General features: G+C 41.6%; 1 protein-coding gene across 3 annotated transcripts in view; it reads right to left on the bottom strand.

Annotated features, from left to right (window-relative positions):
- The window catches only part of RBFOX1 (RNA binding fox-1 homolog 1), a 1013650-nt gene that overhangs the window by 637765 nt on the left and 351355 nt on the right, over positions 1-24530 (bottom strand). For all 3 annotated transcript variants that reach the window (XM_053957185.1, XM_053957186.1, XM_053957196.1), the window contains one exon: positions 16595-16657. In XM_053957185.1, the coding sequence (XP_053813160.1) occupies positions 16595-16657 (63 nt within the window). The remainder of the gene's footprint in view (positions 1-16594; positions 16658-24530) is intronic.

Here is a 24530-nt window from a genome sequence, read left to right as displayed (position 1 = left end):
GCCATGCATTTGTTGTGTGGTTTAGGATATTTTCTGTTCATTTAAATTCCAAGTTCATCCTTCACACAAGGAAAAGACACAATTCCCTAACTGTTGTGGCACAGATGTTATCTACACATACCAACATGTAGGAGCCTGAAATGCTTGGAGATCACACTGGGCAGTGGCTGATATAAATGAAAGGGCATGACTCCTGGCTAATTTAATTATGTCAATCACTGCTCCCTGTAAAGTACTATTCTCTCCTTTTCTCTTCTTGCATCTCTGCTGAAGTGTTTAATGATGTTGCAGAAGAGGCTGAGGCCTGAAGAAGTTACATGAACCTCTCACATTGGCACTGTTGCATAATTAACCCTCAGGCTGCTGAGGATGGATGGGAGCTCTGGACATCAAGCAGGGACACCTAGAGCTGCCCTGGACAGTGTCCAGCCAGCTTTGGCACAGCCCCAAGAGCCCAGGATGAATTAGAGGATGAATTCTAATGGGTGGTAAACATGCAGGAGATTATTCTGAACTGAGAATTAACAGAAGTTATTCCACTGAGGAGAAACCTTCAGTTGAACTGCAGGAAGCTTTGGTTCTGTTTGGCTTGTGGGGCTTTTTTTGGTCTCTTTTTGAGTACTCAGAGCAAAGGACTCCCCTCTACCCCTCGCTCAGAGGATCTTCCAGTCTGTAATCACTTAAAATAGAACCAGGATGAAATTGCATAAAATTTTTGTTATCTTGCAGATAACAAAAGTCCCACAACCCATAATGAAATAGAACGTGCCCAGGTAGCCAGTCCTCAGTGCTCAGCCAGCCTCACAGTGGGAAATGTCTCCTGAGCACGGGGAGCCCCGCAGTGCCAGTCCATGCCCCGCGTGCCCGGTGCCTCTGCCCTGCCACCAGGCACTGCTGAAAGGTCCTGGCACCCTGTCAGCTGCTCAGGCACACTGAGCAGGGCCCCCTGAGCCTCCTCCTTTCAGGCTAAGCAGTGCCACATCCCTTTGTCCTGGGGAGGCCAGAGTGGCCCCAAGCTCCAGCACGGCCTCCCCAGCGCTGAGCAGACAGAAGGAGCCATGTGCCAGCAATCCTCCTCCAGCAGCCCAGCACACCACGCAGCTTCTCTGCCAGGAAGGCACATTGCTGGCTCTTTTCACCTGCTAATAGACAGGTTTTCTTTTCCTTTTTCAGTAATATCGCTGATTTTTTTTTTCTCTACATTTGTGGTCCCTCCTTTAGTCCACCATCCTCAGCTGTATTTTCTTCTTAGTTTTACAGAAGACACCATCCCATACTGTGAGGGTGGGCAGTCCCTGGCACAGGGTGCCCAGAGCAGCTGTGGCTGCCCCTGGATCCCTGGCAGTGTCCAGGCCAGGTGGGACACTGGGGCTTGGAGCAGCCTGAGACAGTGGAAGGTGACCCTGCCACGGCAGGGCTGGGAGCTCTTAGTCTCTTCCAACCCCTCTGTGATTCTATAGTTTCAATAAATCATGATTCTAGTAGCACAACCAGAGTTTGCATTTAAAGCCTATTCTTCCTTAAAAACCCCTGTGAGCGAGTGCTTCCTCCACACCCTCCCTGGAGCACTGGACAGGCACAGAGGGAGGTCTGTAACTGTACCACTGGAGGATTTGGTATCTGTGCTGGGACCCCTCTTCTGTTTTTACATGCGAGCCTCCATACTGCTGCAGACTCAGAGGCCTTTAAGGGGTAATAAACAACAAAACACAGATTTGGACGTTACAGAAAGAAAATAATTTGTCACTGCCTCTATATCATCATAGAATGATGATACTTGGAGATGTCATATTACAGAATTCTATGTAGCAAGAAGAAAACTGACTAATTGTTGATTCTGCTGTTCCTCTTCCAGGCAATGGAATTCTTAAATATCTCCCAAACAACACATTTTTCTTTTTGGTTTTGCTTGCTTCATGCCCACAGCACCACAGAGACATTCCCTGAGAAAAACACTGGATGAGCCAAGGAGATTGGATGGATGTGAAATAAATCTGTGGCATTTGGGAAAACTTGGCAGGCAAAGAAAACACCACACAAAACCCCACACAGAAATCAGACCTCCAAAACTTTTAAAAGCAGCAGCAGCCAAAGAGCTGAGATTGGCAAATTAACCCAAGTTTGAATCTAACTTCCCATTATCAATTATCAGTTTTTCTAAGGCTTTCTGTCCTGCCAGTCTCCAGTCCAGACTGGGAGGTGGGAGAAGTCAGTGGGAGATATTTTTCTCTTCTACACACAGCAGCAATGGCTTGTGAATAACATGCAGATGGTTACAGTGCTTGTTTCACAGACTGCTGCAATGATTACATGTCATTAACTAAACAAAGAAAAATCTGAAACTAAAAAGAAAGGAAAAACCTGGAAAGGAAAAATCTGTCTCAAGACAGGTTTCAGTTATCACAAGCTTAGCCCACTGCCTTTGCAGCTGGGTTTGTTGCAGGCTCCCTCCACATGAATAATACCCCCAACAGAACCAGGCACACCAGGACCAAGGATAAGAAAATGATATCGAGATGATATCAAGAAAATGATACATCACAAAAGTACTGAAAACCCCAGGGAAAATCAGTGTCTCTGTCTGGATGAAGGCTCTTTCTGGAATGTGTCTGATGACATCCCACACCCCCCATGCAGGGGACGTGTGAGTGACTCCCAAAAGACTGAATTTTCAAACTGTAGATCTGCAAGAATACCCCCACACCAAGAACCAGGATTTACTGAGGACCTGCATCAATCTTCATGTGGTGCCTATTTATGCCCTACTGGCTCCAATCATTATGACTCCAAAAAAAAAAATATTTTTTGTACTAAAGGATAGAGGAATCACTTTAAATATGAAAATGTGTTTTAAAGGCTCATTGTGTACAGGGCATTTGCACACTGAGAATCTCGAGTAGCACTTTAAATAGAGTTCTCAGCCAGCTGATGTACTTTACCCTGGAGTGCTTCTACCATTGGTTTGATATATTTGTTTATGCATTTTATAAAAACTCTTAGTTCAATAAATGCTGCAAGATCAAATAGCATGCTTTTGAATTATGCAAAATTCTATTATACATATTGTAAATAAACTCCATGAAACATTAATCAGCTTCAGAATGGTTTGATAAGGACTCTGTGCACTGCTTTCTCTTCTGTATATTTTGAGCATTACAATTTTGTTGTAGGTTAAACTTTTCCAGAAAGGAAATTACTTTGGTATCAAGACACATGCAACTCTCTCAGCTGCAATACCATTCAATTTACCTTTCATGCCAAAGCACGAGCAACATGAAGCCACTGAAATGAGAAATGGAATACAAATCACCACGTCTATCTCAGCACGTTTAACACCGTTGAATTGTTAACACCAGACCTGAGAAAGTTCTGATATTATTGGCATTTAATCCTTCTCTGATGCCACTACAACAGGAACTCTGTCCTGGCTCAACAACTGATGCTTTGCCCTCATTAAGAACAAACAAAAACTGCAGTCTGTGAGCACCTGTTAGCAAGTCAAGGTGGAGAGCACAGTGCTTTTCTGCTTCAAACACATTTGGCACTTTGCATATGAAAATGTCTGATAGGACTGAGTGAATTTCAAAAAGAGCAGAAAATTCAGTTTAAAAAAATCCTTAGGTAATAACCCAACAAGAAGCATGGTGAGTAAATGCACTCACACCACATAAATCTTGTGCTCTAAAATATAATAGAGGATGAATTCTAATGGGTGGTAAACACACAGGAGATGATTCTGAACTGAGAATTAACAGGAGTTATTCCAATGAGGAGAAACCTTCAATTGAACTGCGGAAGCTTTGGTTCTGTTTGGCTTCTGGGGCTTTTTTTGGTCTCTTTTTGAGCACTCAGAGCAAAGGACTGCCCTTTACCCCTCGCTCAGAGGATCTTCCAGTCTGTAATCACTTAAAATAGAACCAGGATGAAATTGCATAAAATCTTGCAGATAACAAAAGTCCCACGATCCATAATGAAATAGAAAAGGGAATTTATCAGCAAGCTGTGAAGTCACAGACACTAAAAGAAAATTTCATTCTAAAATTTCCTCTTCTGTTATACAGTACAGGCTTCCTGTGATCAGAAAGAACTCTTTTCACTAGTTTTACATTGATATCGAGAAAAAACCTCAATGTCAACCCAAAACAACACACAAAACAACTGTTTTTTCCTTATTTTAAGAGCTAATTAGGGAAAAATTATGCATAAAGACAGATTCCTGCAAACAGCTATGAAGTGATGCCGGTAACCCTTATTTTCTTCTGACAGACAGACTTAATTACAAACACATCTAACCTCAGAAAAAGGCTTTAAATATAACTTCTACATTATTATATTTTCTATATTTATGCAAGTATTTTGGCTATAAAAAGGAAATTATTTTAATCAAGGGATTAATGAGAAAACTTGACATTCAAATTAGCTGTTATTCAACTACAGTTGACAAGGATTTTTCAGGAAGTTAATTTAGTTTTTTTCTCTCTCTGTGTTTTTTTTTTTTTTTTTTCCTTTCCTTCCTTTCCCCACTAACTCATAACAGGAAGAGTTGTTTTACCTTATGGGCACTGATTTCTAGTCCCAGGTTGTTCCACTGAAGGGCAGCAGAGCAGTCAAACCCCAGTGAGCCGGTGCTGCTGAGCCCAGCCAGCCCATCTGTGGGTAATTTCAGCACTCACAGATGCACCAATAGCCAGTGGCAGAGCTGATCTAGCACAGGCTCAGAGTTCACTTCAGACAGATGTTCTGGCAGAGCAGGAGAGTTAAAATTAAAAAAAAAAACAAAACTAAAATCCAATAAAAATATCACCATTATCTATCTATCTATGTATCCATCCATCTATCTGATATCACCTCTGTCTTTCTATCTATCCATCCCTCCACCTATCCCTGTCCATCCATCCTCCATCCATCTCTCCCTCCATCTCAGGGAGGGGTGCTTTGCCCTCCTTGGAGCAGTGAGAAATGGCATCCTGAGTGGTTTTCTTCAATAATTCCTTGCATTTCTCCCCTTTCCCTCCCTGCTCCCGTGAGTCACTCCCTTGCTATCCCACCTCACTTATTTATTTGGTTAGTTGCTTGCTAACTGCAGCTTATTTGCACTTAAAATAGTCATTATCTTCCAGCATATCTAAATAATTAGGCTAATGACAGCAGGTTTATTTCTGTTGATTCAATAATGCATCACAGATAATATCACCATCCCAAGTCTGCTCATTTAGGAGTCATTAATAAGGCCTTCCACCAAATGGCAGAGTTGGCTGGCACGCTGCATTCAAATAGAATAATGAGGATGCAGTTAGCTTTGTTTCATTTGCTCCTGAATTCTTATGTAAATGGGTTTTTCCTCCAGTGTTTCTCCATTATATAAACACCCAAATTTACTCCAAAAAATAATGAAATAATTCATTATTCTCTGTGTTCAGCTGAACTTAGGAATGATGGTAAAAAAGCAGCAAATAAATATTGTGGCCTGTACCATACTCTTATATTAATGATATTTATTATTGATCATATAATTATATTAATTATATCCACAAAACAGTGTCAGCCCACTCCAGGTCACAACTACTCTGGGCAGCAGAAGACACAAAAGGTTGATTAAGGCTGGAGATTAAAAAGAAAAGCCCATCCCCACACAGACACCAAACTGACCACTCCTTGATCTTTGGCTGGGAAAACACTTAAATTATAAGATCATTAAAAACACACATTCAAATAACTGGAAGGATTGTCTGACTATAATGTATTTTAATGGTTTTTCCAGTCTTGGACTTCTAATTGAAGTCATGAAACTGTCCTCAGAGGCTGCAGGAACACAGAAGGGGAGCTACAAAATGTACCAGGTTTGCTCCTGGGGGCACTGCCAGCAACAAGGAACACACTTGGTTTGAAAGTGTTTCCCTTCCCACCAGCACTGCCTTACAGCATCGTTGGTATTGCTTGCTATAAAATACGGATTTTCTTCTACCATTAATCAAAAAAAAAAAAAAAAAAAAAGGAGGATTGTGTAGCTAAGTATCAAAGCTGAGTGAAACTGAAACTGCATCCCACATCACAGGACGCTGAGATGAGGTTTACCTGAAAGCCAAGGCACTGATTTTCTCCCTGAACAGATCAATAAAACATTTTGGAATCTGAGATAATGTGATCGGAATGAATTCAATAGAAAATAGCTTTCAAGAAAACTACTGCTACTTTAAAAGATTTAAATAGTATTCTTTCATCATAATTCAACAAATACATTTTTAAAGCCACTGAATAACATAAATGCTGATTCCTGTCTTTAAATTTCCCATTGTGTACTTAGAGATACACAATTTCTCTACACAAGAAACCATAGCCAAGAGCCACACACCAGATCCATAAACACATTTTTAATGCCATACATCACAGGAGCTGGTCTAACTGGATTGTGTCAGTTAAAATCCCCTGTCCAACAATCACCTTTAGGTGTTTATGAAAGCAAGCACCAGTGTTGCCCACAGTAATCTGCAAAGAGGGATAACCTGCATTTTCTTGTGTAAGAAATACCATGCATTAATTTAGACAATTATTCTTAACTTGCATTTATTTTTTTGCACCTGAACTATCCAGTGGAAAAGCTGTTGAATAGCAGAAAAAGAGCCATGCTTTTCATGAGTCATTGAGTCCATAATCCCTGCCTTATGAGTCATATCACTAGAACATCAATATTCAAATCGATATCAATAATAATTCCAATCTATCCTTTTCTCCATTCCACTCATCTGTCACTCCTTTCCCAAGGGAAAGGCTGTACCATGAATTCCCTGTCTCCCCTGCACAGCAGCTCCTCCTCCCCTCTGATCATTCCTTCCACCTTCCCCTGGACCACACCTCTGCGAGACACAGGGGAACCAAAATTTGTATACAGCAGCACGTGTGAAACCAATTCCAGCAGAAACAGGGCTGTATTTTCTATGGTGAATGCCTTCTCTCAAAGTTGCTAAATATTCAATTTGCTTTTTCTGACAGCTATCAAGCATGGAACTAATGCTGCTGAGAACTCCATCTGATGTTTCCAAAAAAACCACTTCTGAGCAATAATAGTCACGCACGCCCTCATCAAGGAAAGATTTCCATCTATTTTGAAATTCTCAAAGTGAATTTTATTCTGGCACTTAATCCTTCAGCTTTCTGCACTTTCCCAGTCAGTTTTAGTTCTGCCTGCTTGGAACAATCCTGTCTCAACAGAAGTATGTGACATTATTTTGTCCATTTTACAAACTGAACACTGTAGATTCCCATGGACTTCCCTCCACCAAGCCCCTTCACTGTAAAAAAATCACCATTGATTCATTCCAGTGGAATTCTGGCAGACCCAATGGATTCAATACACTTCAGCCTCGTGGTTCATGGATGTGCTCCTAAAATCTCCCCATGACTTCTCCCCTCTGTGCTGAGATCCTAATTTCCAGTCCCCACTACCCAAGTGTGTCTGAGGCTGCTGCTCTCCTCTGGGTCTGGCTGCATTTCCCCCTGCCCTCCTCATCTTTCCAGTGAACCCCTCTCCTCCTGCCCCAGCATAACCCGTGTCTGCAAGCTGCACCAGTGTCCTTTTGCCAGCAATGACTGTACCTGCCACACACAGGGCTGGGAGATCTGGATTCCATTCTATGGGATTTCCTGAATAGCTGTGTCACCAAGTGGGTTTTGCCTTCCAGCCCAACCTTCCAGTGCTATTGCAGTTTAAGCAGCTAATCCCCCCTCCCTAAAGAACAGATCTTTGTATGAGAACCTTCCCAGCTTTGCTGCAGAGAAGATTAGTCCTTGGAATTTTGGAATTGGGTTTATTTTCAAGTTAGAATATTCTCAGGTGGCTTTTCCATACATTTTAGGGCTTTTTTTCTTTCCATCCTGCACTATTAGCAATGAAAGAATTATGTTGTTTTTCTCCCCTCTGTTCCTTCAGCATTGAACCCAGAGAGCCCATAAAGGAAGGGACAAAATCTCCCCCAGAATGCAGCATGAATTCATGCAGGACTTCATTCCCAGATCTGAGGGGAGCAGGAGAAACATCCCACAAGGAGGAGAACTGGGATGGAACAGAAAGAAAAGGAAGAGGAGTATGCCTGGGACAGACTGATGAAAATTCTAGAGGGTGCAGGCAAAACAGTGCTTGGGATAATTTCCCCACTTTGAACACTAAAAAATGTCTCCCAAGAAACCACAGAGGCAGAGTTTGGATACCAGGAAGGAGCAGTAGTGGGAGCTGTTTACAAGGATCTGCATTTGGGACCAGTGTTCTGAAAGAAATAATTCATTGACATCTGGAGACAGAGCCACAGTCAATTTAAATATGGGCCATTTTTTCTTAAAAATATGAATCATGAAAAAGTTGTCTCCTATTACATCAAAGTGTCTTTCAGGGAAAACTAGATGATGATACAAATACCCCTAAACCTACTGAGGATCAGTCTATTCCATTTAACTACACATCAGTTGGTACAAAATATTTTTAGCATTTCAACAAGTGAACTTTAGATCTGCTTTAAAAGTACTCTCTGCAGAATGTTACTGCTCTCTCCCTCTGGTAGCCAACAAAGCTGAAGAAAAGCCCAACTCTAATATTATTCATCAAGTTATGCAAATGCAGGTGTCCTGTGGTAGTTAAACATCAAGTCTAAACAAGTATTTTTTTATCCACAACTTACCAAACACAGAGTGTGCTGTTCTTTAGCTTTTAAATCTAAATCCTCCTGAACACATTCCTTAAATAAACAGTCCTGAGTCAGCCATAGGAACTTGCATTGTGCTGCCATAAAATCACTTGTGTACTATCTGCTTTCATTAGTTTTAGTGGGTTTATTGTCTTATTAGCTCTGATCATTGTTTTATTTCTCCAGGTAAGTGTTATTTGAAGCCCAATGATTCATGTATTCAGAATTTCCACCCTGAATGACAATGACACTTCCACGAAGCTGATTCTGCCCTGATCCATCCAGCTCCCATTGTCAGATTATTCAACTGTTTTAGCAGAACTGATCCCCTCAAAGTGTGATCAGAGCACACAGGGGAGGAGAGCCCAGTCCCAGAGATGGGGCTTCTGCCACTTCATCATTTCCCCCTTCCTTTGGATTGAATCCTCTGCAGAGTTTGCTATTTACACGAGATTTTTGCATAATTCTATTTCACATTTTTGCTGCTAGGTTTCATCCATGGTGCTCCTGCCTCCTGTATGCTTTTCTTTACAGCTCCCTGTTGTACTACAAGTGACCAAGGTGCAAAAAAGCATGTCAGACAAAACAAGGCCTGTTGCCTGCAGCAAAATACTTGCAACCAGAAAATACAAATATTTGGAAACCATAACTCATGCTGAAATTTTCTTTTGGGTTTCAAGGAATCTGAGTGGCAAAGAAATTGATTTGTTCTTCAGTATCCTAACCTGGCTTACACAAAAGACAGAAAACCATCTCAAATCATTTTGTCTCTGCAATTTGTATTACTTGTAGGCTGTGCGGATCTAAAAATCAATAGCACACAACATCTTGGTCTTGATAAAAACATAATTTGTGAAGGATTTCAGATCAATTTTTTTCTCAGTGTAGGCCCAATATATATATATATATATATTTTATAACTGTGTCATTTAGCTGTGTAAACTACCCTTCAAGATAAGGGAATAAACCACCACAACAAACTCTCAAACAAACAAAACCCCCCTGCCACGGCTTCTCTTCTCTTTTCTAGGTGTGCTCATAACACAGCTCCTCTGGGGTGCAGATGAGGAAAGCAGAAACTTCACAGTGAAGAAAACCAGGAGTATTAGAGGTGTGGCAGGAGTAGGGTTAGTTTCCATCACAGAAGCCCATGTGGGGCTGTATTTTGGATTTGTGACTAAAGCAGTGCTGATAAGGGTGTTACTGCTGTTGTCAGGCTATGGCTGAGCACTGTTTGCACAGCATCAGGGTTGTCTTCATTATTTTTTTTTTCTCTTCTTTTTCCTCACTCTCCCTCCTCAACCAGTGATCTGGGGCTGCACAAGAATTTAGGAGGGGACACAGCCCTCCCTCTGCATACACAGACAAGAACTCTGCTCTTTGACCCATCTGCCCAAATTTGCCCTGATTGGTGTGCAATGGTTTTTGGTAGGTCACAGACAAACTGCTCTCATTAATGTGTTAACAGATGCAAACGTATTCCAACGGTGTAAAAGATAAAGGGTTAACTACTTGGTGAGAAATCCACATTGCTCAACCCCAGGGGTAAGTTCTAGAATGCTCCACAGTGCAGTGAGCTCCCAGGAAGGTCCACAGTCAGAAGCAGTTCTGGGAGGTACATCTCAGTTTCTGGTATTTAACAGTTCTGAAGGAAAAGTAAATGCTGCCAGATACAAATCTACTTTGCCAAACTCACATTGTTTCACCTATTTAAATTTCTCAAATGATGTAGCATGAGGATAAACTTTTCATTTTACATCAACAGATCTTTCTTAGATCTTTCTTATTCCCCAGAGCTCTCCTTCCTCCTGGGAGATGCATTTTCCAATGGCCACCCCATATTCAAAATTTAAAGACCTATCAGTTATATGATTTCTAACACATCTTGCAGGAGCAGTGAAAATTCCCACAAAGAATGTTGTTTATTGGTTGTGCCTGTGCTACACAGGAATTACACTACAGAACAGACTTGTGAACTCAATAATTAACCTCAAATGTAATGGCGGGACAAAAAGGAAATGAAATTTTCCCCACCTCTAAATTCTTGCAATCCAATGCTCCTGTTCATTTCCATGAGCAGCAGAGACACTCCCCCACTGCAGCAGGACCAGACTGTGCCAGGGATGCTCAGCAGGACCTCAGATCAGGATAAAGAGCCATTTATAGGGGCATTAGATGGGCTCTGAGTGCTCTGTGTGCAGGGACAGTGATTCCCCACTGACCACAGCACTGAAGGATCTCACTCTGACCTCCAGGGAGCACACACAGACACTCAGGGATCACTCTGACCCTCAGGGACCTCACTCTGACCCTAAGTGCCATGCTGAGGTTCAGGGCTCTCCCTGTCCTTGGCCAGCCCTACCTGCCCCAGCCACGCTCAGGCTGCAGCTGCAGCCAGGATGGAGCAGCACTCACCATGGCAGCAGCAGTGTTTCCTCCAGCAGCACACCCCAAAACTCAGAGCAGCCTGGCCAGGTTTAAAATTTCCTGTACCGAGTGCCCACGTGCCTGCCGTGGCTGTACCTCCACCCTGCATAACCAGGAAAAGTTTCAGAAGTCTTTAAGCTCTTCAAAGAAAAGGGGATCAAGTGTATATCTTCATTTAAGGATGGGGACACCCTTGACATGACCCAGATCATCGCTAGGAATGTCATATTTCAATTAGTTTTGCCCTGTGCTGATAGGACTTTGCATATCACACACTTTCCATGCACATTTAATAACTGCAGGATTTTTCTTAAGGAAAATTTTCAAATTTTATGAGACAGGAAGGAGCATGAAATTATAAGGTCTTTTTCACTGTTAAATGAAAGAATCATTAACAATAAAAGTTACTGGATTAGAGGCAGAGCAGAGGAAAGATTGCCCAAGAATGTAGGCAATGATTTGGGATTTGAGAAACATGGATTCAAATCCTAGTTCTGCTATAGTCCTTCTCCTGGCACATCACTCAGGCTGCTCAATTTTCTGGCTTCTCCTTCTGTAATAAAGAGATAATAGCACATACTAATCTCACAGGAATATTGGGACTTGATATCTCTTAAATGCCACAGAACTGTGGAAATGAACTTGATCAAAACCCCCTTAATGCTGCAATCTGGAGAATATCCAGAGTGCAAACAATTGCCAGTGAAAGTATTTTGGATGTTTACATGCATGTGAAAATTTTCATAAAGTCTGAGTAAGAAAATGTCTGCACTGTGATGTTCATGAAGGGAGTATCTCAGTGGTGTCAGAAAACAGGCTGCTATATACAGTAAATTCACAGGCTCGGGCCAGGCTGTATTTAACCCCTAAGGCTTTTACTTGGTTCACTCAAAACACCACTTGGAAAGATGGAGAATTTAGAAAGTTCACAGAAGAATCCATCAGAAAGAAACAGGGACTGAATTCTTAAAAGAGAAGAAGGAGAAATTAGGAAATTGTTACAATATTTCTTTACATGTACATTTGTTTACAGCCAAGGGAAAATTACAATGTTAATTTTAGAGTTATAATTGGTGATAATCTACGGTCATATTTCAAAAAAACCCTTGTGTTAGGAGTCTGCCTCTTGTTTTCAAGATGTCCTACTTGATTTCAGTGAGCCTTATGCTCCTGAATCTGCTTTGAGGGAGTAACTTTAGCTGCCCAAATAAATACAGAAATCACCTGCAGCAGTGATAAAGCACAATCTAAACAAGGACAGTGTCTTCCTTTATTTCTGTAGGAAGATCATGGCTGCAGTGAACTGAGCAGCAGAACCACCAGTAAATCACAAGCAGACCACTGATACTCTGGTCTGTAGCCCATTTACCATTCAGGAAATGACAAATTATAGCAGTGGTTTAACAGTGACTCCTATAAACCTGCTCCCACACAACTGCTCCTTTGTCCAAAAAAATGGTGATTTTATTCATACAAACTTCACATTAATGACAGCAAGAAAAAAAAACCCACAACATTTTCTTCCATTGTGGTAAATGAAACCTTGCAACATGCAGACTTAAAAAACTCCAAGCCCACCAAATTAAACAAAAGTATATTTAGCTCCCTAAACAGGAAAGCACATATCTAGTGTAACATCTCTAAGTAATGGAAAAGCAATATTTCAAATCAGCCACCTAACACTGAATTACCTTGCAGCAGCACTAGGAAAAAAACAAAAAAAAAAAAAAAGAAAAATCCAACACAGGTCAGGCTCAGCTACCCTAGTTGAGCTTTTTCTGAAGCAAAAACATCCATGAAAATATTCTGCTGCTCATCATTAGGAGCAGGTAAATGCCTCGCTGCTCCTGGTCCTAATGAATTCCTACAATAACTGTTGAAGATATTTGAAGATATTGCAAAACAACAATGAATAATATGACAGTGGAGCAGATCCTAACAACTAAACAGTTCCCCATCCTAGCTGAGATAAAGTAATGGAGCAGAACTTACTGCATCATTTACACTGTCTAACTACCATTCTTCATCCCTTTTTTATTGTAATTTGCACGTATCAGTAATTCAAAGTGCTGCAATTTTAAAAATATTCAACTCTCTAGACTAATACTCTCATTCAGACTGCATCAGAATAGAGAGAGATGAATAAAAAGAATACCATCATTATTTTTTTTCTTCTATATTTATTAGAATAAAGTTATAGCATTAGTTTCTTTCTAAGAGAATTGTGGTATTTTATAATAGGTCTCTTTCACATTTTTTTTTTCATGCCTCTCAGGTAGAAATCCCTAGATCACACTAAACTCCTCAGACTCCTCCATGGCATGCTATGATGTTCTGGAAAATAGATTTATCGTTTTAACAATTTTTCAAGATGTGTTTAATGAGGGGGAAAAAAGGACTCATAATGCTCTATAATATTTTCCATGCAATTATAGCCTTATTTTGTTCTGCATGTTTACAATTCCAAGAAAAACACAGCTCACTCTAAAATTAGAGAAAGAGGGTTTAAATGCCTTTCTTTCACTGGCTCTATAAGCCCTTCCTGCAGGTGCCTCTGCATCACTGCCAGACTGCTCTCCAAGGTAAGACTGGAGAGCAAAAGCCTTTTAGCGTAAATATCTTTACCTCCAGCAGGGTTTAAAACATGGATAGCCATGGCAGACCTTCCAAAGGATGAAGCTGTCAAATTAACATGAAGCAGCACCCCTGGCTCATCCTTTCTCTGTTACTTTAAAATCTCCTAGTCAGGGAAAGGTGTTACTAATAAACAAGATCACTTAATTACAGTATGTTTATCAAATTACAGAACAGCTGTTGCTGTATGCACAACCTGAAGAGTAAGAAAAAAAAACAACAGAATGGGCAAGAATTGTAGAAACTTTCTGCCAAACACTGAAACACTTCTGATTTTCTTTCTTTTTTTCAGAGAACTCCAGCACAACACCAAAAAGAAATGTTTTATTTGCCAAAGGATTGCAGTTGTGTAGGGGAGGGCAAAGCACAGCCATTCATCTTTCAGAATAAGCTCAGAGAAATGCAACACAGCCCGTGCCCAACCCTGTGAGCTGAGAGCCCTTCAGTGAGCTCCCCTTCCCTGCCAGCACTCAGAGATAATCCCAGCTCCTGTGTTCCACTTTGGGCTGGGATGGCACAGCCAGAGCAGGGTGCTGCTCCTAGCACTGCCCTCTGCAGCATCCCCACCCCGGGCAATCCCACTTTATCTCCAGGCAATGGGAAAACCTCTCCACGCCAGGGAATGAGTGAAGACTGCTTTATCTGGGTTTTACATCCATTTCTGCTACAGACTCCCCTGCCAGTCACTATTTGTCCTTGATTTCTCACTGTATATTTGGAACAATTCTATCTCCTCTGCCTGTCATGTTTATTTTCAGTGGTTTTCTGGAGCTGTCTTCTATTGCTTTGTTTACTGGTTTGCTCAATGCACTGCAGCTTTGCTGGAGTACTGGAGGTATTACTGCACCATTAATAGAAGGTCAAACACCCAAATCCATAGGCTGTGAAACTGAAATTTAAAATCCTCTGTAGCTAGGCTGTTAGACTTACCTCAACGTATTTCTCTATAAAAAAGTAATAGGAAAAACACTGCAAAGAAACTATAGCTAGGAATTGAACTAAAATTCAACCCAAGGACACTGAATACAAAATTTGATTATTACAAGAGATTTTGAGAAGGAGCAGATATTCATTTCAACACATCCAATTCCAACACCTTAATACCTGTGTGCTGGACTGGAATTTCTGGTTTGCAATGCTTTTTTTCAGGCAGGGAAGGGGACAGAGCGTTTCAGCAGTGTGGTAGCTGTGCCCCATGTCCCAGGGGTGAGGAGGGCATCCCGCCCAGCCAGATGGAGCTGCCAGGAGCCAGCTCCCATCCAGAGCTGTTTCCAGGCAACACTCGGGGCTGGGGCTGAGCCTGCTGACACAGGGACCCCTCAGCTGATGGATAGTCCTGCTGCTGGGCTATGGGCACCAGGAAAATAACCAACAAATGATGCACGTGGAGGTTTGGGAGCCTTAAACCTTCCTCAGGTTCCAAACGAGCATTTTCTTCTTCTTTCTTCCTGTAGGTCCCCAAACCTCTGCTTTAGCTTGCTGAGGGAAAATTAATATCTTTTCCTGGAAACTAAATTTATAGCTACTGAGGCACTGTGTTCACAGCCAAATTAATGTTAGCTTCCTCAAAACATGTTCTGATTATCTCAGGGACGGCTGTCTCCCCTGGGTTGGAAACCCTAACCTCCTTCGTGCAATTTTTACCAGAATTTTTCTAACAAAAGCTGTCAATTGCATCAAATTCTGCTAAGGGCTGTAAGGTTATTCTGTGCTAGAAAACACTGTTCGTGACAGAGGAAAAGCTAAAAGCAACAAGCATGCTGAGCACTACAGAATTGATTTAAATCTATCCTCAAGATGAACAGGCTCTTTTTTTCATCCAGTAAGCCATGCAGTCTTTTTGAAATAATGAAATCTTATTTCAAAGACATTAGGAGGAAGATTGTGTTCAGTGTAGGAGAATAAATGCAAAACTCTTCTTTTTTTCTAGCAAGGACTGTGTGTCTAATTTTTTCAGTGACATGAAACTTTCTGTGCTGGGGCAGAACTCAGCTCCTCACATTAATACAGTGGAACAAAAAAGTGAACATAGTCTGTGTCAATACCCATGTGCAACACAGAACAAAGAGTGTAATTATAAATGTTTACAAAGCAAAAATATCTTCAGCCTAATACAGAACAAGCCATGCTTATTACCGAATACAAAATATCTGAGAACTGGAGTTTATTTTAAGCAGAGGATTATTATTAAGTATAAAATACACATCTACCACAAATTACACATTTTTTTCTGATACTTCTGTGTTTAACATAAGCATAGAAAGCTATATCCTGAATAAAAAGTCTTTAATCATTATTGTTTTTAGGTATGTGCTACAAAGAAAAACATTACTAAAGAATAAATTTCAAGTATGAATAAGCAACAAGTGTTTTGGATTTGAAAGCCTCTTCTCAGAAAGGGAAAAGGCAAAACAATTAATCAGCATAAATACTTTTTTCACATGTCCTATAAATTTTGGAGCTTAATTCATTATATTCCCTATTCTGACTTTATAGAGACCATTTTCTAAAGGAAAGCATGATGAATTAATTATCCATAGCTGTTCTGAGGGCAAAAAGTGTCTGTGAGTAACCTGTACACAAAGTAATCAGCCACAGGTGACACAAACACGACAGTGACACAACCCAAACATGCACAAGGGAAGCACAAGAGAAAATCACTTCAACCTACAGCCAGAACCAGGCAAGATTATTTCCTAAGGATGTCACTGCTCACTGAGGACTCAAAGCCTTTTTCTCATGCTCGATGAGCCTGGTGCTGCAGCAAGCTGGAGAGTCCCAAGGATTTCTGCATTAATTATGAGAGCTCAGGAGAGATCTGGGAAAATCAACAGGCAAGACAAAAACCAGGGACTTACTGAGAGGAGGCTCCGCTCATGGAAACAATAGGCACCACTCGCATGGGGCTTCTGGGGAGTTTCCTGGGGAGAGAAAAACACATTCTTACTGGGAATGAGGGATCAGGGCAGCTCCTGCCTGGGCTCTGCGCTCCCAGAAAGATTCAGCAAAAACTACTATTGCTAATGCACTGCTTGGGCTGTCACTGCACACACTATTGGGTCAGAAGTGCGTTTTTATTGTAGCACAAAGCCAAACAGCAAAATCTGGTTATCGATGCACAAGTGTGATTTTATTATTTATTAAACATTGCATGGACAGTAAATGTGTTCAGACAGTTTGCAATGCATTTGAAACCAAAAATCTATGTTTTCATTGCAAATTTACCTACTAAAATAGATATTATTAAGCTATAACTGTAAATTTTCCCCAACACAGGTCTCTGTTTCAACAGGAACACACCACTGTAATTTGATTTTTGTGTATCTTTCAATTGAAAATTTGTAGCATTTTTACAAAAGAAAACTTATCATAAAATGCATAAGCAAAAGGGGGGTATTAAGAATATATTTTACAAGCACATACTTGGGAATTCCAATAGAGTAACACTCTATTCCATGCCATTCTTTATTATTAATGAGCAGCTGTGGCATGTAACATTTTACTGAATTATTCACTGAATTTTAGTAGGTACAGTAAGCTCAGCCATGTTTTACCTAACAGATTCTCGCTACATGCATTTTTCATTTCCACATGAAAACAGCAATATGTACTCTTTGATACAAATAATCCTGAAAATAGAATTGTTGTTCATATTTTGAGTCTCCAAACATAATACACACCTAGGTCAGAGTATAAACAAATCATTCTGTGAGTAAATTTAATATACTTTTTATCCACTTCAGTAAAATTCCTAACAGTAAACACATTTTGTATTTTTTCACAAAATAACTTGCCCCTTATATGTGGTTTCAGATTAAACAAAAAAATTAAATAAGTAACTAAATAAAAAAAAAAAATCAGTGGAATTTTTTTCTAATGCAACTGAGGGAAAATGGGAACAAGAACCACCTGTAGCAGAAAGGCACATGCTCTATAAACATGTCAGGCAGCATTGCAATGATCACACACACTGATAAAAGAACTTCAGAGTTTGGAAAGGTGACAAGCAGGAACAGCAAACAGTTGGATTTCTGTCTCTTTGGAGCTGGGACCATCACTAGGGGAGCATCTCTTAGGGTTGAGAGCCAGCTTCACACTGATGCTCTCAGCATCAGCAGCTGCCTGACTGCCCAAACCCTCCCAACAACCAATTCTGAGCTGAACACACAAGTTTCTGTTCACTTATGTGTTGTTGGGCAAAAGCAAGAGTGGCACACTTAGAAACTGTCACTTTGTACAGATTTCTGCCCACCCAAGGAATACCCAGCCCTGCTGGGGCACTGCAGCCCCCTGGCCACCACCAGCCAGCTCAGGGCAGCTCCTTGTACAGGGCAAATCCCACAGCACTGGGGACATTCCACCACCACCCCACTGTGCAGGGCAAATCCCACAGCACTGGGGACATTCCACCACCACCCCACTGTGCAGGGCAAATCCCACAGCACTGGGGACATTCCATCACCCTCCCCACTGCAGGTCACAACTTCCAGGGCTTGTACAGACCCCTGAGCTGAAATTATCTACCTTACCAAGTACACTGAATTTGTTATCTAGCTACTCTCAATACCTAAACAACGAGCAAGATTTCAGGCATATTCACATGAGTTTATGAAGCAACTTTCAGTAGGAGGAAATACTGGAAGAAGCTGGAAACTGCCAGTAGTTTTGTGTGAAAAACCCCTACTGTAATTGTGATAAAATCCTATTTGCAAGTCTCAGGATAACTGGTTGGCTCTGGACTTTGGCATTTCACCTTTTTCTTCCCACTGACATGAAATGCCATTGAGAACTGCCCACACAGCTACAAACAATCCTGTGGAGAAACACCACATCTACATTTCCAGTGCTAAATTTCCTTTTCCACAACTGCCATAAACTGTGGCAAAACACAAAACAGGCAAGTTTTGCACTCCAGTGAGTGAGAAATAAATTCCCAATCAGCCAAGTTCTGCTTGCAGCTGGTATTACAACATTTGCACGTGACAGGCACACAAAAAGCAGCAGAACCTGACCACAGTGCTCCTGCTCTGCTCAGAGACAAGGGAAACTGGAGAGGCAGCTGGAGGAAGTCCAGCTGAGTGTGTAGGGAGAAGTTTGGCAGAGATAATGATCTATTAAGATTCACTTAAAAATGAAAAAGTGTTTCCAGGTGAAAGTGCCAGTACTGAGATACCCCGGGGGCTTCTCCCTCGGGCAGCAGCTCAGGCAGCCCCAACAAGCTGAGGCTGTTCTGCAGGATCACTGAGACACAGCCCCAGGCCATCATCAAATATCACCAGAGCCAAGCATTCCAAGAGTACCCCAGACATGTTATTATTTTCCATTAGAAGTGGCTTTGTTAAGCATTATATTAAAGGAAAAAAAAACAACCTAAAGCAAGCAATAATAAAAATCACTACTAATACATATATACAATTACTAACTCTGACTTAACATCTACTGCTTCAGACCTTTATCAAAAGCCTATGTCTAAATTGATCTCATCTGATATTTTTTAATTCTGTTCTAAAAATGCAATTAAACAATGATATCTCTTGCTGCAAGTTAAAAGCCATTCCCTTTAGATAACAACCAAATACAACAAGCAGTGAGTTCTGCCATCATTAGACTTCTAACCATATTACTTCTATTTTGAGGCTTTTTTTTGTTTGGTCTCAGTTTAATTTCCTGTCAGCCTTACAAGAGATTTCTAATGTTTGGGCTGTAGGATATGCTCTGATTAAAAATAATCTTCCCAATTACTGCCTGGCACGACTCTACTGCCACATGCACTCTGCCACTGGCTTCTGCATTTCTGTCAGCAGTAATTGTGTCTGTAGCTTCTAACTGTAAATGAAAACCCAGGGGGCATATTTGGGTTCCAGTTTCCTTTGCCCAGCCATATCTTTTAATTTGCACTGTCTGTCAAAAGGAGATGTTTGTAGGCACTAAAAGGAAATCCTCAGAACATCAGGTTAAAAAAAGGGAAAAGGAAAAAATGAAATGCAACTGGAATATGATAAACCACATTTGATATTTATGCCAGGATACTCAACACAGAGCAGCTCACTGCATTGATTAGCCTTCGAAGAGGGGACTGAAACCATTTACTGAGCATTTCTAGCTGTACTTTATTACCATTAAATTTAATCCTGAATCTTAAGCATCACCTTAGTATGGCTTTTTATTTTTTTTAATTCAATCACTACAATGAATACTTTACAGAACAGCATTTCTTATCACAATGGAAAAAAAAATATTATTTCTCAGCCTCTGGGCCCTGGCCTCAGCTGTGCCTTGGTGTTTCCATCTCCAGCCTGGCTGACCCTCAGACATGGCCCTGTGACCACACTGCCCCTTCTCTCCAGCCTTTGGGCTGCTGTGGGGACTCCAGGCCCCAAGGCTCCCCTTGCCCCCAGCCCAATGGGCTGCTGCTCCTGGAGTCCCCAGCTGGATCCTGGGGCTGTCAGGGTGATGCCCTGTGCAGGCTGACCTGGAACAGAGGCTGGACAGAGCTAAAGAATAAAGCAGGGATTTATTAAAAGGATCTCCTGCATGGATCCACCTTGGGCAGCACCAGAGCCCAGCCAGGGCTGCACCCAAGATGAACCAAAATGGTCCCAAAATACACGAGCGCTCCCGGGGGCTCTCACTGGGATCCGCTCTGCTCCATTTGCACCTTGCAGTTCATTGTCCAATTCCAGCTCCATTAAATCCCATCCTCCTTGTTTTTTTTTCCTCCAGCCCACATTGTTTGTGCTCCTGGGCCTGAGATTTGGATCATCTGTCCTTGGTCCCCAGCTGGAGAAGGAATTGTTTTGTCTCCCTACTCTGTGAAGAGAGCTCACTAACGCTAAATATGAAGCCCAGACCCACACACTAAAGCAGCACAGAATGTGAAAAACATAAAAGCTACACCTGAGGCATCATGTGGAGCTCCTGTCTGAGGAGCTGGCTCTGCTCTCCAGCCCCAGCTGGGCTGTGCTCCCTGGGGCAGCCCAGAGCTCCTGGGAACTGCCCCAGCCCTGGCTCACCTGCAGCCAGAGCTACAGGGCTCAGACCTGGCCCTCAGTGCAGCCACAGCCACCAGGGATGTGCTGGGTGCGTGTTCAGACCCTCACAGGTTCCCTCTTCCTCTCAGGAGCCATGGAAAGGTGTCCCCATGTCCCTGGGAATGCTCTGTGTGACAGGAGCAGGATGGGATCCAGGTGCCCGGGGGCAGAGAACCTGGAAGGACAAAGCACCAAGCACAGGCTGTACCCTGTGAAGAGGGCACAGAAGAAACTCAAGGAGGAGAAAAAAAACCTGATACAACGTCAGGAAGGAAGCTTTGTGTGGAGGGGAAAAATCACAACCAAGAATGCACATGTGGGATCCATGGGCATGAAGACTATTAAGAAGACAGTTGCAGTTATTGCTAGAAGCAAATATTCACTATAAAATGAAGAATATGGTAAAGTCCTCTGAAAATAATTTTCTATGAGGTCTCAGTCTCTGATCTCTCAAAATTAAGTAATTTTTTTGTCTCAAAATGAAAATGGTACCCAGCATATTTGGAATCGAAGGGATGCAGAGAGCATATTTTTGTACAAAGGAATCATGGAAGTTTTCTTTGTGATAGGAGGATAAATACTGAGATTTAGTGAATGGGAGCAGGGATTTGTCCAAATAGCGCTTAAAATTGAATAGCTTCTCTTGGCAGAAGAGCTGATTTGAAATATTAAATGCAAATGTTAGTGCTCTGCACTGTGTTTGCTGGTTGATGTTCTATTCCGTATTGTTTATATCTGTACATGAGGGCAGACAGTGGAAAGGTGAGAACAGACTCAATCTCAGCTCTGTCCTGAACCTTTGGCACAGCACTCCAGGTGCTTCCTTTTGTAGGGCTCTGCCCCTCAGTGCATATTCTGTGCAACAAAAGACTGGTAACAAAGAACTTCAACACACCAACTGAAAGGTCTGTGCAGTGGAGATTGTGACCACCACTGCCTTCACAACTGCATGGTGGTACAGAGGAAAAATGGCACAGATCTGTTAAAATATTACTTTTAAAATAGTGTACAAGCTGTGTAAGAAGTTCTTCGTGCCCCTCTGAGCCCTAAAGGGCTGCAGGGATGCACGTGCTGCAGCACAGAACCAGACTGTGATAACTTCAGGCTATCCTTGCTTCTATTTCCATATCTTACCTGAGATAAAACCATCATTTACCATGTATATCCCCCTACCTGTGACTGAAACTGCCAGAAGGTTGAAACAAATACCTTGCTTTTTAAAAAAGAAGGTATGCCACTGAGTTAAAATGGGTTACTCCTGTGACTGAGGCCATGTGGATGTTTATGTATTTACTCATCATAAAACCTGTAGGATTAAGTATGGCAGCAACATATCCTGAAGCGAAAGGAATGTGGGTCTCTCATAAAAAGACCTTTCAGAATTTTGGCTGCAGAGACAGCTCAGAGGCAGAGCCTCAGCTGTGGGAGTGTCAGCTCCTCTGCCAATGCAGGGAAGGGCAAAGCCCAGAGCATGAGGAGTTTCCCCATTCCTATTTTCATCGTGACTCTTAGGAGTCCCAGAGCTTTTCTTCTCATGTTTTTCAGTCTGTTTGCTTCTCCCCACTTTTCTACAGTACAGAGTGTTCTGCCCCACGAGCAGGTAGAAAATTCCACCAATACCAGCAATGCTGCTCCCATGCTAGCCATGGTAACACACAGCTCTGCCTGCCAGACTGAGATCACTCATTCCAGGGAACAACGTGCTCAAACGAGGTGCAGAAATTACAAAATCATTTGGAAAAGGCTTGACTGTCCTCATCTGCCACTAGAGAAGTCCTCCTACCACCTCACCAGTGGTGAGCTGTTAGCCCTGAAAAACACTAAAAAGCAGGAACATGACACTTCCAGAACAGAGGCTTCGCATTCTGCATTTTTAAACTAGTGGTTCTCTCATCTATCACAGGTCAAGAAATAAATCACACCTCTATAAGCAATGCAGTTTGGAAAGAAATAGCTCATGTAGAGAAAAGAATGGTAAACTTACCTATTTGTTATTATTTTTTAACAGAAATTTTGATATTGGTTAAGAAATGGAGATGTTAATAACATTTGAAATCAAGGACTAGAATAAGAAAAAATAAAAACCAATCAAAGCCCAACATTTTATCCAACAACTTTGTGATTTATGACATGATTACTCTTGGAGAAACAGCCCAACTCTAGGCTACATCTCTGAGCCCTAACAGAAAAATAATAGTTAGAGTGTCCATCACATTCCACAGACTGGAGCATGTCTTTTGTGGACAAAGCAAAGAAAAAAAATCTAATTTGGGTAGACACACCCAATTTTCTGATCCAAAGACATTTCTATCGCCACAAAAAATAAAAGCATCAATTCACATGCTGGAGACAGAGAGGGGGTGGGATGGATCAGCTAGCAAACACCAATCTCCAGGAAAATGGACTTTTGTAAGGTCATCAGGGTTTGAAGGGGTCCAGCCTTCCCCCAGATATCACAAACCGTGCTGGAGGCATCCCCAGCCCGTGGCACCCACCACAGGCCACCGCTGCACAGAAGGGAGAAGTTACTGCACCCTTGGCACAGGGGCTATTGCAGTTTTATCAAAAGGACTCTTAGTGTTTAGCAGAAAATTCATTTCAGTCTGAAAAAGGGGCAAAAATAAAATAATCTAAGCCTGCCATGTTTGGAGATTTACTTCTGCTACATAAAATGACTACAACTGATTTCAAAAGACAAGTTGGTGTTTGTTTTATACAACAAAGGAGATCCTTGGGCTGAAAGAATTATTTATTGCTGTTGCTTGCAGCTGGGTGCAATTTGACAATGATTACAAAATGTAAAGTCACAAGCAGGGAGAAGTCCATGCAGATCCCACACTGGAGCTGAAGTGCTCTCCTCTGATCAGAAGGAAAAAGGGAGGAAGCTCAGCTGTGTCAAGCAGCAGATTTTCCCTAAGAGTAACATGACTTTCCATGAAAAAAGGACCAAAAAGTATAAATTATGCAACCCATTGACATCAGTGGAAAACTCTTAAGGCCAGATTGGTTATTTGTAAATAAACAAAATAGGCGAGTTTTTTTAAACTAGAGTTCTTTCAGCAGGAAAAGAACCAGATTTGTAAGCATCACACATTTCTGAATGACCAGTTCCACAGATTTTTTTTCCTTCCTCCATGACCTTCCTCAGCACCCCAGGAGAATCTGAGCCTGCAGGCAGTGGTTCCTCCCCCATCACTCCCAGCATCAGGAGCTCCAGCCCAGCAAAGTGACACCTGGCAAATGAACCCACTCATCACTGGGAGGGGGCTGCCAAGGCTGGGACAGCAGCCTGCCAGCTCCTGCAAATCTCTCACAGAGCATCTGAGCCTGACACTTAATATTCACACTGGATTGCAAGCTATGTACTCAAGGATAAAGCTCAGTAATAATAAAGATTCACAGTCTGACAGGCTCAGCATACAAATTTTCAGTGCGGAGCTCACTTTGAATATTTATTTATTTTTTTTTAATCTTAAAAGGAATCAGGAATTTTCCTCTTATAAAAGAGATAACAGTACTTGCCATTTAGTGAGGGAAAACAATGAAAGGAGAAAATATAATTTTACTCTAAAATTTAGATATTGGTAAAGAAGCACCAAAATAAATATTTTATTTCAATATCAGAACACTGTGTCCCCAGTCCTTGTCTTGCTCATCAGACACAGGAATACATCAAATAAGTGATGCAGTTTCTTTTTTTGCAGGGCCAGATCCTTTCAGCCAGAAATACACTACTTTAAACCATTTAAGAATTTGCCCACAC

Source organism: Vidua chalybeata, chromosome 16 (genome assembly GCF_026979565.1).
Source record: "Vidua chalybeata isolate OUT-0048 chromosome 16, bVidCha1 merged haplotype, whole genome shotgun sequence".
Taxonomy (NCBI): Eukaryota; Metazoa; Chordata; class Aves; order Passeriformes; family Viduidae; genus Vidua; species Vidua chalybeata.
The sequence above is the reverse complement of the archived record's forward strand: the minus strand, read 5'-3'. Positions and strand labels throughout refer to the sequence as shown.